At 37.6% G+C, this 15259-nt stretch overlaps 2 protein-coding genes across 3 annotated transcripts; both read left to right on the top strand.

The window, feature by feature from the left end:
* Positions 1-904: 904 nt before the first annotated feature.
* On the top strand, positions 905-2459 carry LOC109206059. The gene is made up of 3 exons (XM_019368828.1): positions 905-1099; positions 1399-1816; positions 1984-2459. The coding sequence occupies exons 1-3, from the start codon at positions 905-907 to the stop codon at positions 2457-2459; spliced, it is 1089 nt and encodes a 362-aa protein (XP_019224373.1).
* A 5617-nt stretch (positions 2460-8076) lies between these two features.
* Positions 8077-10579, top strand: LOC109206064 (B-box zinc finger protein 21-like). Of its 2 annotated transcripts, XM_019368832.1 has the most exons (4): positions 8077-8426; positions 9249-9656; positions 9751-9801; positions 9916-10579. In XM_019368832.1, the coding sequence occupies exons 1-4, from the start codon at positions 8241-8243 to the stop codon at positions 10219-10221; spliced, it is 951 nt and encodes a 316-aa protein (XP_019224377.1). In that variant the 5' UTR covers positions 8077-8240; the 3' UTR covers positions 10222-10579. The 2 variants fall into 2 exon arrangements, with proteins under 2 accessions (XP_019224377.1, XP_019224378.1); XM_019368833.1 differs by lacking the exon at positions 9751-9801 and having other exon boundaries at positions 8080-8426.
* Positions 10580-15259: the final 4680 nt, after the last annotated feature.

Here is a 15259-nt window from a genome sequence, read left to right as displayed (position 1 = left end):
TTGTTTTAAACGTAATATCTATTTGTCTAAATTGCTTTGTTTACTTATAAGACTAATTCACCTAATTCGTGTTTGGCCGGGACCCACCATTGTGGACCTCGAGCGGTGCCTAACACCTTCCCCTCAAGGTTATTTTGAGCCCTTACCAATATCTGGTAATGCAAATCGGTCTATGAGTTATTTGCTTTAGGTGCCCTAACGCACCTTAAATCCGTTAGGTGGCGACTCTTCAAAATTCATACCCAATTCCCAAAAGGAAATGAGTTGTCCTAAAGAAATGTCGAAACCCGGAGTCCGCGTGGAAAAAGGGGGCGCGACAAGTGGGATATCCATCCAATCACAAATTCAACAAAAGGAGAACCTATGGTAGACCACAAAGTTCACACAATGTCAGTCATTTGAAGAACCAGAAGCAAGTGGATCATCGGGGATTAGCAGCATGCCAATGTTCACCTTAGAGCAATATAATCAGCTTTTGAAATTGATTAACCATGAACCAGCAGTTGCAGAAACCAAGGTTAACATGGCAGGTATAAAGGAATTTCTTGACACTTGTTTGGCTTGCAGGTTCTGAACCTAATTCCTGGATAATTGACACTGGGGCCTCAAACCATATGGTTTCTAGCCTGGACCTTTTAACTTAATCTTCTCTTGTGTTTCCCAATACTAGTAAACTTCATCTACCAAAATGGACATATTACATCAGTAACACATACATGGTCACTAACTCTTTTTGATGATCTTGAATTGTGTAATGTGCTTTATGTTCCAAATTTCAAATATAACATGTTATCAGTATCCAAACTTACCAAAGAGCTGAGATGTTGTGCAATATTCTTTCCTGAATTTTGCATTTTTCAGGACCTTTGCACTGGCAAAGTGAGGGGGATCGGTAAGGAGAAGGATGGCCTCACCTGTCAAAGCACCTGAACAATCATCAGCCATAGCATTCAATACAACAATACCTATAACAAATTCAGTTCCTGCTGCTTCTCCTGTTTCAGTTCCAGCCTCTACTATAGCCTCTGCTTGCTCTCCATCAAAGCATTCAGATCACTGCTCTATGTGGCACCAAATACTTGGCCATGCTCAAGTGGCGGTCCTACATAAAATTCACTTTCTAAAACACCATGAGTTGAATAAAGAGCAGTTGTCTTGCACTATCTGTCATTTAGCAAGGCAGACTAAGCTCCCCTTTCCTACTAGTCATAATAAAACTGTAACCCCTTTTGAACTTGTACATATGGATGTGTGCGGTCCATATAGACAATGCACTTACAATGGATATAGATACTTTTTTACCATTGTAGACTATTATTCTAGGATGGCTTGGATCTACTTGATGAGAATGAAAAGTGATGTGTTCTTGTTGATCAAGTCTTTATTGCACTTGTTAAGAATCAATTTTCTGCTTCTATCAAGATCGTTAGGTCTGATAATGGTCTTAAATTTTTTAATGCTCAATGTGCAACTCTTTTCACTTCTCTTGGAATTGTCCATCAAAGTTCTTGTGTTCACACTCCACAACAAAATGGAGTGTCAGAACGAAAGCATAGGCATCTACTTGAAATGGCTAGAGCCCTTAGGTTTCAAGCTCATTCCCCGTTGAAATTCTGGGGAGAATGTGTTCTTACAACTTCCTTCATCATTAATAGATTGCCTTCTTCAGTTCTTTCAGGGAAATCTCCTTATGAGCTGTTTCATGGTCAATCACCTTCACTTACTCAACTTAAGGTGTTTGGCTATTTGTGTTATGCAACCACACCATGCTTCACAGACAAGTTCTCTTCTAAAGCCATTCCTGCAATCTTCATGGGTTACTCAAAGACTTAAAAAAGGTACAAACTATACAACATTTCATCAGGAACCTTTTTTGTCAGTAGAGATGTCTCTTTAGAGAAACCACATTTCCTTTTAGACATCCCAAGACCACATTTCTACAGTCACATCTCCCTAACTCAACTCTCACCTTTCCCAGTCCAGCTTCTATTCCTTCTTATGATGATACATTTCCTACCAGAGATGATGTACCATCCAGTTCACCTCCAACTTCTGTTCTAACTCCAAAACCCCTCATTGCACAACCAGAACCCTCTAGTCTACAACCACCTCTATCTCCTGTTATGCAACCTAACATTACTCCCTCAACACCTTCTCCCATTGAGCAACAACCCACTCACATTTCAGATGTCACTCTGAGGAAGTCTGTCAGGACATCTAATCCTCCCTTATGGCTAACTGACTATGTGCATCAGGTCAAGCCTACTTCCACTCCTTATTCCATATCTTTCTCCCTCAACTACTCTTCTTTATCACCTTCTTATAAAGCCTGTCTAACTTCTTATTCTTCCATTGTTGAACCTACAACCTTTGAACAAGCTGCTACAGACAGCAATTGGGTGCAGGATAGGAACTTGAGGTTTAGGCCCTCACTGGCAATAACGCCTGGGAGTTGGTAGATTTACCTGCAGGAAAGACTCCAATTGGTTGCAAATGGGTTTATAAGGTGAAGTACAAGACTGATGGGACTGTGGAAAGATAGAAAGCTCGATTAGTTGCCAAGGGGTTCACTCAACAAGAGGGTTTGGATTACCATGAGACTTTCTCACCTATGGTGAAGATAGTCACAGTCAGGAGTGTTATTGCTCTAGCTACTCAGTATGGTTGGCCTTTTGCTTCAGATGGATGTGTACAACGCTTTCCTACAGGGGGACATATAAGTTAGGATTTTAACGTGTTTTATGCCCCTACTTGCCTATGCTTTGGTTATAAATTGCTACAAAATAGTCCCATAATGCTCACAAGTTGTACTTGATTGCAGGTTTGATCGACAAAGCGACAAATGTCAAAGATCGGCTCAAAAAGGAGTGAAACCTGCTCAAGTGTCAAAGACTAAGTAAGTTGAGGAAAAGAGAACCTAGTGCGGACCGCACAAATGTGAATGCGGCCGCACTAGGGGGTTCAGAGGAAGGCAGTTTCATGTGGGCATGCTACGCGGCCGCGGTTGGATTCTCGCGGTCCGCGGTCAGGCTCCGCGGCCGCGCTTCTCTTTTGTGCGGTCCGCGGAGCAGAGATTCAGAGAGCCATAATTTTGCCAATTCCAAGCAATGCGGCCCGCGTATATTTCTGCGCGGCCGCGCCAACTTCCACCGCGGCCGCGCTGCATTTCCACGCGGTCCGCGGTCCCCAACTTCAGAGAAGCTGAAATCATGAGTCCAAGAGCCAGTGCGGCCGCGGTCCTTTTTGCGCGGTCCGCGCTGACCCCGCAGGGGTATTTTTGTCCAGTTTTTCCAACCCAGTATAAATAGGACCTTTTACCATTTTTAGGAAAATTTTTATGTTCTAAACGCAGCTGAGCTCGTGAGACCGGATATTGTAGCCATTTTTGGCACTTTTGCTCTTTATTATTGTAGTTTCTTCCTAGTAATTAATTAATATGCTTACTTCTTCATCTATTTCTTTAATTTCTGTACCTAGCATGAGTAGCTAAACCCATTAGCTAGGGTTGTGGCTCAACCCTAGTATGGGTAATTGATGGGAGTTGCCATCTAAGGTTAGATTGATATTGGGTGTTTGTTATTTGAGTTGATTTTAGGTTTTAATTAAGGATTGGTGGTTGCAAACACTGATTCTAGCTTTGTGGGTTTAACTCTTCTTGAGAAAGAGAGTCCATGACCCCAAAATTAACCCAACAAGGAATTGGGATGGACCCATGAGAAATGGTAGTCCCAAATAACGGGTTAAATCTCGAGAGAGTAATTACCCTACTTGAACCCTAGTTGCTTGGTCTAATTGGCCTACCCAATTGGTCTCGAGAGAGTCAATTGGGCAAAATCATTCTCTCTACCGAGAGGTGTGAGAGTGGGTACAATTGTGCAACGGTTATAGCATAAGCCCCAAATATGTCAATCTATCCTTAGTAACATCTACCCGTTAATTATCCATCTAGGCAATGCCACGACCCTAGTGCCTTTCTCTATATTCTATACAACTTAGCAATATTCTCTTCGCATAATTTAGCGTTAATCAATAGTTTATTCATAGTAGTTATAAAAATCAAAACCCAAGAATGTTTGAAGTGACATTAGGAGTACAAACACATCTCTAGGCTAAACAGAAAATCCAACTCCACTACTAGCTCTCTGTGGAAATTCGATCCCGAACCACTATTCGGGTAAAAGCTATTGCAACCCGCTCTTCCTACCTTAGTGTAGCGTCGAGTCGGCAGCGATCAGGGACCTTTCAGAAGAAGATTATATGTCATTGCCTCAAGGGTTTGGTAGTTAGGCGGAGACTAGAGTGTGTAGACTACTCAAATCCCTCTATGGCTTAAAACAGGCTAGCAGACAATGGAATTTAAAGCTCACCTCAGCTCTCACAGAGTCTGCTTTCAACCAAAGCAAATTGGATAATTCACTATTCACTAAGAGAACTGGGAGTGCCATAATGATTATATCGGTTTATGTTGACGATCTTTTGATCACAGGAAATGATAGGTTTTTAATTCAAGAAGCCAAAGATATATTGAATCACAACTTCAAGATGAAAGATTTGGGAGAGCTAAAGTTTTTCCTTGGTATTGAGTTTGCAAGATCACACAGGGGAATCCTCATGAACCAAAGGAAGTATGCCTTAGAGCTTGTTTCACAATGTGGCCTAGAAGGAGCTAAACCAAGCATTTCCCCTTTGGATCAGAAAATGAAACTTACTAGTGTGGAACATGACAAGCTTTTTGGTATGCAAGGACATGATACAGAACTTGAAGACATCAGAGTGTATCAGAGACTTATTGGCAGACTCTTGTATTTGGCAATCACAAGGCCAGACATTTCATATGTAGTCCAATTTCTCAATCAGTTTATGAATGCACCAAAACAATCCCATTATGATGCAGCATTGAGGGTAGTAAGATATATCAAGAATTGTCGAGGACAAGGTTTGTTGATGAGTAGCAAACAGAGTAGGAAGGTATCTGCATTCTGATACAGATTGGGCATCCTACTCAGTGACTAGGAAGTCTGTTACAGGCTTTTGCATAAAACTTGGAGACTCCATGATCTCTTGGAAATCTAAGAAACAGGGCACAATTTCAAGAAGCTCCGCAGAGGTTGAGTACAGAAGCATGGCCAACACTATGGCTGAGTTAACTTGGATACATGGGTTGCTGGAGGAATTAGGAGTGCATGTTGATTTACCTATGGAGTTGTACTGTGACAACAAAGCAGCCATACAGATTGCTTCAAATCCAATGTATCACGAGCGCACAAAGCACATAGAAATTAACTGCCACTTTATCCGAGAAAAGCTACAACAGGGCATGATTAAAACAGCTTATGTTCCCAGTAAGGATCAAATTGCAGATATACTAACCAAGGCACTTGGAAAACAGCTACATAGTGATATGGTTTGCAAGTTGGGATGATAAACATTTTTTCATCACACAACTTGAGGGGGAGTGTTGAAAAGAGCAGTAGTAGCAATACTTGTACATAGGCAGTTAGAGTTGTACATGTTAGTTTAGAGTTAGTTAGTTTTAGATGTATGGTTAGTTGAGTAGTTAAGCTAATTAATTGTATTAAGTGAGTAGGTAGTATAAATAAGGATAGATATACACGTGTACATTGAGGCTTGTAATTTTCAGAATATCTGAACAGAGAATTCTCTCTTTCTTCTTTCTCTTCGTCTAGATCCTTCTTCTTCGACCAATTCAGCTCAAAATGCTCCCTTTCAATACTAATAAGTAGTTAATACGAATTTGTTACCCTCATATGCCAAGTTACTACAGAGAATGGGCGTGTTGTCAAAAAATATTTATATACAACATTTTAGAATTTACTTTCTTTAATTTAGAAATTCATAATGTCTAAATTATGGTTCGCCAATATGGACAAAATAAAAAGAAAGAAAAAGAAGAGTTATTGGTAGCCCATACCCTGACACACAGAACTCCAGAATCCTCTCTGGCACTGTTCTATTGGCTCCTTCGGCCATTAAATACATGTATTTGCTACATAGTGTGCTTCCTTTTAAAACCATCCCTTGCTTCCCCACCCATGTTACACAGATGTATTAAATATGAATATAAAAATAATAGTGGAAGTACTTTCTTTATATTTCCGTGTTTCTATGTCCTACTTTTACGAGATATTTTGTTTTAATATTTGCAGCTGTTTATCTGTCCAATTAGGGTGATTAGGATAATTTAATTGTAAGACTACTATTTGATAAATCTGATATAACAGAGTTAAATAATAAATTGCTTACAATCTTTTATGAAGTTGGGAAGTTACTTTATATTGTTAAAAGATCATCATATAAATAATATGGATTCGAATATAAGCCAGATAGCTTATTGAATTACTAAGGCTATTTTTCTTATGCTAATATGAGGGGGGAAATGTCAATTTAGTAGTGTGTATGTTTTGATGTACCTTCTTCTTTGGTTCAATATATTATTAGCTTTCTACAAATATCAATTGGAATATTCCCCATGTTATCTGGAAGTTCGTTACCAGATAAAAATAGAAATGCATTGCATTTTTACGAAGAAAAAGGAGCAAGCTTCCTTCTACTTTGACTTCAAAAAAAAAAATCCACCCTTGAATTTTCGCCTAATTTTTTTTGAGTCCATTACTCAAATGGTCACTCAACTATCCCAAATTATCTCCTAAAGTCACTTTACTTTCTTTTGTAACAACAAAGTCACTGAACTATGCCTATTGCACTCAGCAGGCCACTCAACTAGATTTTAAAAATTATGGATTGCCAAATACCTATTTTACCCTCTAAATTATAAACATTTATTTTCTTTTTGTTTTCTTTAACTTTTTAATATTATGATTTTCCCTTTTTAATTTATATTGGACTTACCTATAGAATAAATAAGTATTATTTATAAATTAAAAAAATACAAAGCATTTAAGCATATATAATGCTGGAATAACAAAATAATAAGCATAGTAAAATAATTAATTAGAATAATTTATTAGTAATAATAATTGTCGTATTAACAACAAAAATACAAAAAATTAGTTACACAATTCAGAATAAAAGAAAATAAAGGTTGTAAAATATATATTCCATGCACGTAATATAAAAATAACTATTTAAATAAAGGTATTTTTATAATATACATTATATATTCTTGAAAATTGTGCTCAATTATATTATTATGTTTTTACCAACTTTCCGATGACACAAAGTTATGTCACCTGAAAGCAGGGGGACTATCTGTATAGGGTAAAATATGCTATGTTAAGTTGTTCATGGAATATATATAATATAATTGAGCATAATTTTCAAGAATATATAATGTATATTATAAAAATAAATTTATTTAAATAATTATTTTTATATTACATGCATGAAATTTATATTTACATTCTTTATTTTCTTTCATTCTGAATCGTGTAAATAATTTTTAGAATTTTTTTGGTTAATAATAAAATATATTATTACGAACAAATTATTCTAATTAATTTATTTTACTATTCTCATTATTTTGTTATTCTAGTATTATAGATGCTTAAATATATTTTATTTTTTAAATTTATGAATAATATTTATTTTTTATATAGGTAAGTCCATAATATAAATTAAAAATGGTAAATCATAATACTAAAAAGTTAAAAAAAAATAAAATAAAAAAAAGATAAATATTTATAATTTAGGGGTAAAATAGGTATTTGGCAATCCAAAATTTGGAAAATCTAGTTGAGTGACCTTCTGAGTGCAATAGGCATAGTTCAGTGACTTTGTTGTTACAAACGAAAGAAAAGTGACTTTAGGAGATAATTTGAGATAGTTTAGTGACCATTTGAGTAATTGACTCAATTTTTTTTTCTAATTCTACCTATTGCAAAAAAGTATTTTCTCGCACAGGCGGATTTAATATTTTGAATTTATCAGTTTACTATAGAAAAAACCGCTTTTAGAGTTCTGAATAAATTATTACTAGAAAATAAGTGAATTTTGTAACAGAAACATAGATTTCGGCTTTCCTGTTGAATTCCTAATTTCAACCTATAACTGTTTAGATTCATTATTTCTAAATATAGTACTAATAGTATAATAAAATAATCCTCCATCTTCTCTCTCTCTTCTCAACTTTCCTTTCTTAAACACTCCTTCATTTCTTGAACTTTCTCGCTTTCTCCCTTGTTCTAGCAACTTCCTTTTCCTCTTCAACTTCATTGTTATACAATCTTGATCCACAAGAAAGTGGCTATAATTGTAAGCAAATGAAGATACAGTGTGATGTCTGTAACAAGAATGAAGCCTCTGTATTTTGTACAGCAGATGAAGCTGCTCTTTGTGAAGCTTGTGACCATCGTGTCCACCATGTCAACAAACTTGCTAGCAAACATGAGCGTTTCTCTCTTCTTCAACCTTCTACTAAACAATTCCCTTTGTGTGATATTTGTCAGGTATCCTTAATTTTAGAGCTTGATCTCAAATTTCTTGTTTATTCTTTTCTATAGCTGTATTCAGAGGCGGATCCAGGATTTAAATTCTATGGGTTCAGTTTTAACATTTTTAACATTGAACTCATTATATTTTTAAAGCTATGGGTTAATATGTACTATTTTTGTAATTTTAATAAATTTTTACATACAAAAGTTAAGGGTTCAGTTGAGCCCGTAGTTAGTACACTACATCCACCTCTGACTGTAGTGTCCTAGTAAGCTTCAAGATTCGATATATACCATTAATCAAGATTCAGACGTATAGGAAGAAATCACCTATTAGTGAATTTTATAGCTTAATCTCAAAATTCCTCTTCGCTTATTCGTTTCCCAAAAGGTTTATTACGGGAGTTCTATTAGTTGGTAAATTTACTAGGGTTAAGGGCAAGGGCGAAGCTATGTATGGCCAAGGGTTGTCAGTTGAATAAAAAATAGATTTTGAACACCCTTGCATAGTCCACTTGCAAAGGATGTTCAAATTTTGAACACCCTTATTGAATTTCTTCGCTTCGCCATTGGTTAAGGGTTTGCGCAGCCGGCCTAAAACACATTGGTATCCCTCTAGTTTTGGATCGTGACAAACTTGGTACATGAGAAAAAGAATATTCTTCTAAATAAAACGATCATCATATTTGGAGAGTTTTTAATTTTTTTTTGGGGGGGGTTGTGTTGGGGTGGGGGGGGGGGGAGGGGGGGGGGACTTGCTAATCTCTGTAACGTGTTGAATGAGTTGTTGTTTGATTTTACCTTCTTGATAATGGGGTTTTGGTCGTGTATTCACAGGAAAGGAGGGCTATCTTATTTTGTCAACAAGATAGGGCTATTCTATGTAGAGAGTGTGATCTTCCAATACACAAAGCAAATGAGCACACTCAAAAGCATAACAGATACCTTTTTACTGGTATTAAGCTATCAGCAAATTCTGCTCTCTATTCTTCTACACCATCACCATCAGCAGCTTCCTCTGCCAATTCCTCTGCTTCAAGTTTCAAGTCTCAAAACCCCACAAATAAGCCTGCAGCTGTGGAAACGGTGACGGTTGTTAAAGAGAAAGTTGGTGGATGTAATTCTCAATTGGTGAATGTTGGAGGAAATAACTTAACAAGTAGTATATCAGAGTACTTAGAGATGTTGCCTGGTTGGCATGTTGAAGATTTTCTTGATTGTTCTACTCCTAATGGTTCTTCTAAGGTTTGTACATATGCTCCTTTAATCTTCTTTGCATTTTCTGGCACCTAATTTAAGAATTTTTACATTATCAAGTCATCTTTACTTATCGTCGCAGGTAAAATGCCTTATTTTAAGGTTAGCGATCTCACTTTTACATATCTTTCAGGTGACCTGATTGTGGAAAAAATTCTTTACACTATTTTTTCCTTAAAGTCGAGTAAGTGTAAAATATAATGCAATTATTCTGATCTTTTTCTTTTCTTTATTGGGTCATTGGTAGATTGGTGATGAGGATATGTTGTCATTTTGGGATACTGATCTTGAGAGTCATATGAGTTCTTTTCCCCCACAAAATATTGGTGTTTGGGTTCCTCAAGCCCCTCCTCCTCTACAGTCAAAGCAGCAGACTCAGACCCAATTTTTATCTCCTTCAAATTTGAACTTTGGTGGGCAAATTGGGATCAAGGACTCAAGAGAAGTCAATAGCATCAAGTCCAGTAGAAAGTGGAGGGATGACAATTCTTTTGCTGTTCCACAGATTAGCCCTCCTTCCACCTCTTTCAAGAGATCAAGAACTCTTTGGTAGAAGATTCCGATGATCTTCTCTGTATCGTTCCAATTTTATCGAATGTCCGAAGGATGACCATGCACAAGGATTATAAGCACAAATCAAGAATACTGCAATGATCTTTTTTATTTTTATTAACTTGTCTGTCAGCTTTTTATTTTCTTGATTAGTTTGAACCTCCTCCTCCGTCCTCTCTTGAAAAAGAAAAAAAAAAAGACCCTCCTCCTTTTTGCTCCAGTTCAATTGGCTTTGCTATAGTTCTTGAAATGTCTGTTGTTTTACATCGTACTTGTCTAGTGCAAGGATGTTTCTTGTGCTGTAAATATTTTTTTTTGTGAATCCCATGAATGGAGCCTTAAAATTAGTTATTTGGATCTTTTACAGACAATCTTAGGTCATGTCCTTTCTTTATACTTCCGCGAAAATTTTCTTTGTTTCGGTTTGATACGTTTACCCAAACCCCTACAACAACAACAACAACCCAATGGAATCCCACAAGTGGGGTCTGGGGAAGGAAGTGTGTACGCAGACCTTACCCCTACTCCATCATGGGGAGGCTGTTTCCGATAGACCCTCCTAAAATGGGGTATGTTTGTTGTTGGTTTGATACGTTTAATTTGGATCAAAGAAGTGACAGTTAAAGAAACTCACCAAATATTTTTACCTTTTTGGTGTGGGATTAGACCAGCAAAGAGTGTATTATTGTCTTGCACAAAGGGAAAAGATGGTTCTGACTGTATAACAAGGCTAGACTAGCAAATTGGATGCGTCTAGCTTCAAGAAAATTCATTCTATAAGGACTGGATAGTGGAACTTTGAGCAAATACAAGTTTGGTCGCAAGATTTGGATTTTATTTTACATTGATACAAATTTAAACACTCCCTCAATCTTTAATCCCATTGCTATTCAAATTATCTCCTTCATTGGTGAAGTTAGGAATTTCTTTAAGAGTGTTCAAACTTATAAGAATTGAAAAAAATTATCCAACAAAGAGTGTTCAATATATGTTATATACCACAAAACCTAATATTTTTTACCTATTACCTAGTGTAATTTTTTGACGAAGGTTGGTCAATTGACCACCCTTTAAGACGTGTAGCTTAATAGCGCATGTACTACTGCTGTTTGGTTTGAGTGGGTCTTTGTTCAGTAACTTTAGGCTACAGTTTAGTATCCACTGGATTTTAGCTTTTACAGTTATTTTATTTTTTATACTGGTTATATTTTCCTACCTTCTAGGAGTTAGCTTAGCACAATTGGTTACTTCCTTTGTATATAAACTCCATTGGAGGCTCATCAAATATATAGACTTTTCATTCTAGTTTTCTGCCTTCATATGGTATCAGAGCCAAAACAACACTCTAACGAGTAAACTATCCAAGATCCTTTTTTTCCCTCTGCAAAAATGGGTTCCTCTACACCAGTTGCTAATGCCGACAACACCACTGTGTTCAAACATTTAATCCAATTCAACCCATCATCTCAGTTGCCCATTAAATTGTCTGGCAGCCATAATTTCACTACATGGAAGGACCAAATTGCCATGCTACTCCATGGTCATGACCTCTATGGTCATCTTGATGACTACGCCATCTCCTTCGACAACAGTCACCACCAACAGCCGTAAGACGCCCAACCCGGAGTATAAGGATTTGTTTCGTCAAGATAAACTGATCCAAAATGCTCTAATGGCCTCTGTAGATGCCACCATTGCATCCACTGTCGCTTCTGCAGCACACTCTAAAGATGCCTGGGATCAACTCCATACTTCCTTTGCGAACAAATCGCAAACTCGCATCTTTAGTCTCCGTCACCATCTCAGTCGGGTCACCAAAGACACCAAATCGATTTGCTGAATACCTGCGAGAGATTCGATCTATCTCTGATGAACTTGCCACAGCAAGTTCTCCTGTTTCTAATTAAGAACTTGTGGTGAAAATATTGAGCGGACTCGGCCCAGAGTTTCGTGAGATCTCCGCAGCCATACGGGCACGCGACTCTCCAATCAGCTATGAGGAACTTTTTGATAAGCTCCTTGATTGTGAGATATTTCTCAAACATGAGGACCTTAAGAAACTACCACACAAGTCACAGCAGCTGTTGCTCAACGCATCACGAATTCTTCACCAACTCCACGCAACAATCGACGCCCACCGAACAATAACAACAACTGGCGAGCCCCAAATAGGCAGTCCAAAAACGCCAATCCCCACTGGCGCAACTTTCCTAACCAATCTGTTCAACCCCCACGGGTTCGCTGTCAACTATGTGACCGCTTTGGCCATACAGCAAATGTGTGCCGCTCACGTTCCCATAACCACTTTGAAGCAAAGGCAAATTTTGTTGCACAAACACCACCAAGTGACCCCTGGATTCTCGACTCAGGTGCCTCTCATCACATTACTTCTGACACTACTTCCCTTCACAATGTTCAAGACTTCAAAGGGATTGAGGAAGTAACAATGGGTAATGGTAATGGGATTCCAATTACTCAAACTGGTACTACTCATTTACATGCATCAAATACTGCCTTCAAACTTTCTAATATTTTGTGTGCTCCAGCTATCAAGCGCAAGCTTATTTCTGTTTCTCAATTTTGCAAAGACAACCTAACCTCAATAGAATTTTTTCCTTTTAAATTTTTTGTGAAGGATCTGACTATGGGAACACCTCTTCTGTGCGGCCCAAATAAAGCAGGACTCTACGAATGGCCGTCACTGTCTCGCCCTACCATCAACGTCGCCATTGCTGGCCCTTCCTTACATCTGTGGCATCGCAGATTGGGCCACCCCCATTCTCGAGTTTTATTTTCTATTTTAAATAGTTCCAGTCTTTCATATTCTTCGAAAGACAAATTTACTTATTGTAATTCCTGTTGCTGCAATAAAGCTCACAGATTTCCCATTTATGCAAACACCTTGTGTAGCAAATATCCATTAGAAATAATTTACAGCGATCTATGGGGCCCCTTTCCAGTGGTTTCAATTGATTAAAAGAGATACTATTATCTTTTTGTTGATCAGTATAGCAAATACATTTGGTTATACACAATGAAAAACAAAAATGAAGTTCAAAAAATTTTAAAGCATACATCCTCTGCTTGAAAAACATTTTGGTCACAAAATGCTCACCCTTTACACTGACGGGGGAGGAGAATATCAAATCCTAGAACCGTACCTCAACTCCAATGGTATACAACACCTTGTTTTTCTACCACACACACCTCAAAGGGTTGTCATCGCTGAAAGACGTCATCGACACCTTATTGAGACAGCCAAAACGCTACTTCATCAAGCTGCTTTACCGTCCAATTTTTGGACATTTGCTTTCCATCATGCAGCATATCTCATAAACCGACTACCCACAAGCACACTTGGTAACAAATCACCTTTTGAAGTTCTATTCAATGAGAAACCAGCTTATGACTCTCTTCGTATGTTTGGTTGTCTTTGCACCCATGGCTCCGGCCATATGCCCAAAATAAATTAGCACCATATTCAAAACCTTGTGTTTATCTAGGATTCTCCATCACTCATCATTCGCATCAGTGGTTTGAACCCACGAGTTCCAAAATATTTTTATCACGGGATGTAAAAATTTTAGAAGATATTTTCCCATTTGAAAATATATTTTCTCAGTTAAAACAGAACTTATCATCTTTAAATTGGGAAACTCCTTTAGATCAGAGTAATCCTTCTATTTTCTGTCAACCAGTAAATACAGTTGATACAACTATCACTCAGCTGCCCCACACTATTCCGTTGATGCGAGATAGATGTATGCTCACTTCATGCCGCACAGGGAAACAACCCACAGCCAGATCAATCTGCAACTCATGACCCAGGTAACAATCAAACTGCTTCTTTATCTTCTGCTTCTAATGTCCATCAATCACCTGCTACTCAAAATCTACAACCCTACTTCGTCTTCCAGAGCCAACCCCCTGCCCCCTCTACTCAACCTATCTCCTCAACTCGCCGACCATCAATTACTCACGTTTATTGGCGTCGCCCAAACTTATCACACAAGTTGTCCCGACCCACTAATCCCATTGTTCATGTTCCACAAATAGAGCCAAATTGTGTAGTGACGAGGTCTCAAAACAACATCTTCAAAAGAAGAAAGATCGTTGACTACACTGCACAAATCTCCCAGCCAGAAACACATCCAATACCTGTAACTCACAAGCAAGCACAAAAAGATTCAAATTGGAGAGCCGCTATGAATTCTGAATTTGATGCATTGATGAAAAACCAGACTTGGGAATTAGTTCCCCCAGACCGCACCAGAAACGTTTGTTAGTAGACTGTATTTGTAAAATAATTCTGGAAATATAAATGAGTATAAACAGAAATGAACATAAACAGAAATGACATAAAACCAATTCGAGCCCACTGAATTCACAGTGTTTCCTTAAGGAATTTAATCCCCTCCTAGTACCCAAGGTTATGGATTATTTCCTCCCAGGATAGAACGAATTACACACTGGTGTAGTGGTACTTCAAACCCCAGTGTTTCAGCGAACACAAAGTTCGGTAGCAAATCACACTTACTTTTTGCTTTGTTTGATGCTAAAAGTATGCAGAAGAAGGAGAAGAAACTCAGAAAATCGTAGTGAAATTCTGAGCAGAATAGTGTTGTATTTATAGCCAAAGTTAGGCTGAAATCTGAAGAGGTGCAACTCTTCAGAATGGCTGTTTATGCAAAACGCCCACAGCATAAATGCCATTACATAAATGGTCATTTACTCAATAATAAAGAGGGAAAATAAAGAGGGAAAATTGAAGAGGATAGTTACTTTTCTGTTACCAAAACAGAAAAACGGATTGGATTTAATATTAATATTTAATATTAATATTTTGTTATTAAAACAAATATTTAATAACATTTCTGTTACTATTTTACTATTAACAAATAAATTTGGTCCAAAAAGTTAATCAATCAATCGATCATTTGACCAAATCCAAATCCGAATCCGAATCCGAATCCGAATCCGAATCCGAAGCCGAAGCCGAAGCCGAAGCCGTAGCCGTAGCCGACGCCGAGGCTTGCCTT

Source organism: Nicotiana attenuata, unplaced genomic scaffold (genome assembly GCF_001879085.1).
Source record: "Nicotiana attenuata strain UT unplaced genomic scaffold, NIATTr2, whole genome shotgun sequence".
Taxonomy (NCBI): domain Eukaryota; kingdom Viridiplantae; phylum Streptophyta; class Magnoliopsida; order Solanales; family Solanaceae; genus Nicotiana; species Nicotiana attenuata.
This window is presented reverse-complemented; position numbering and strand designations above follow the sequence as displayed.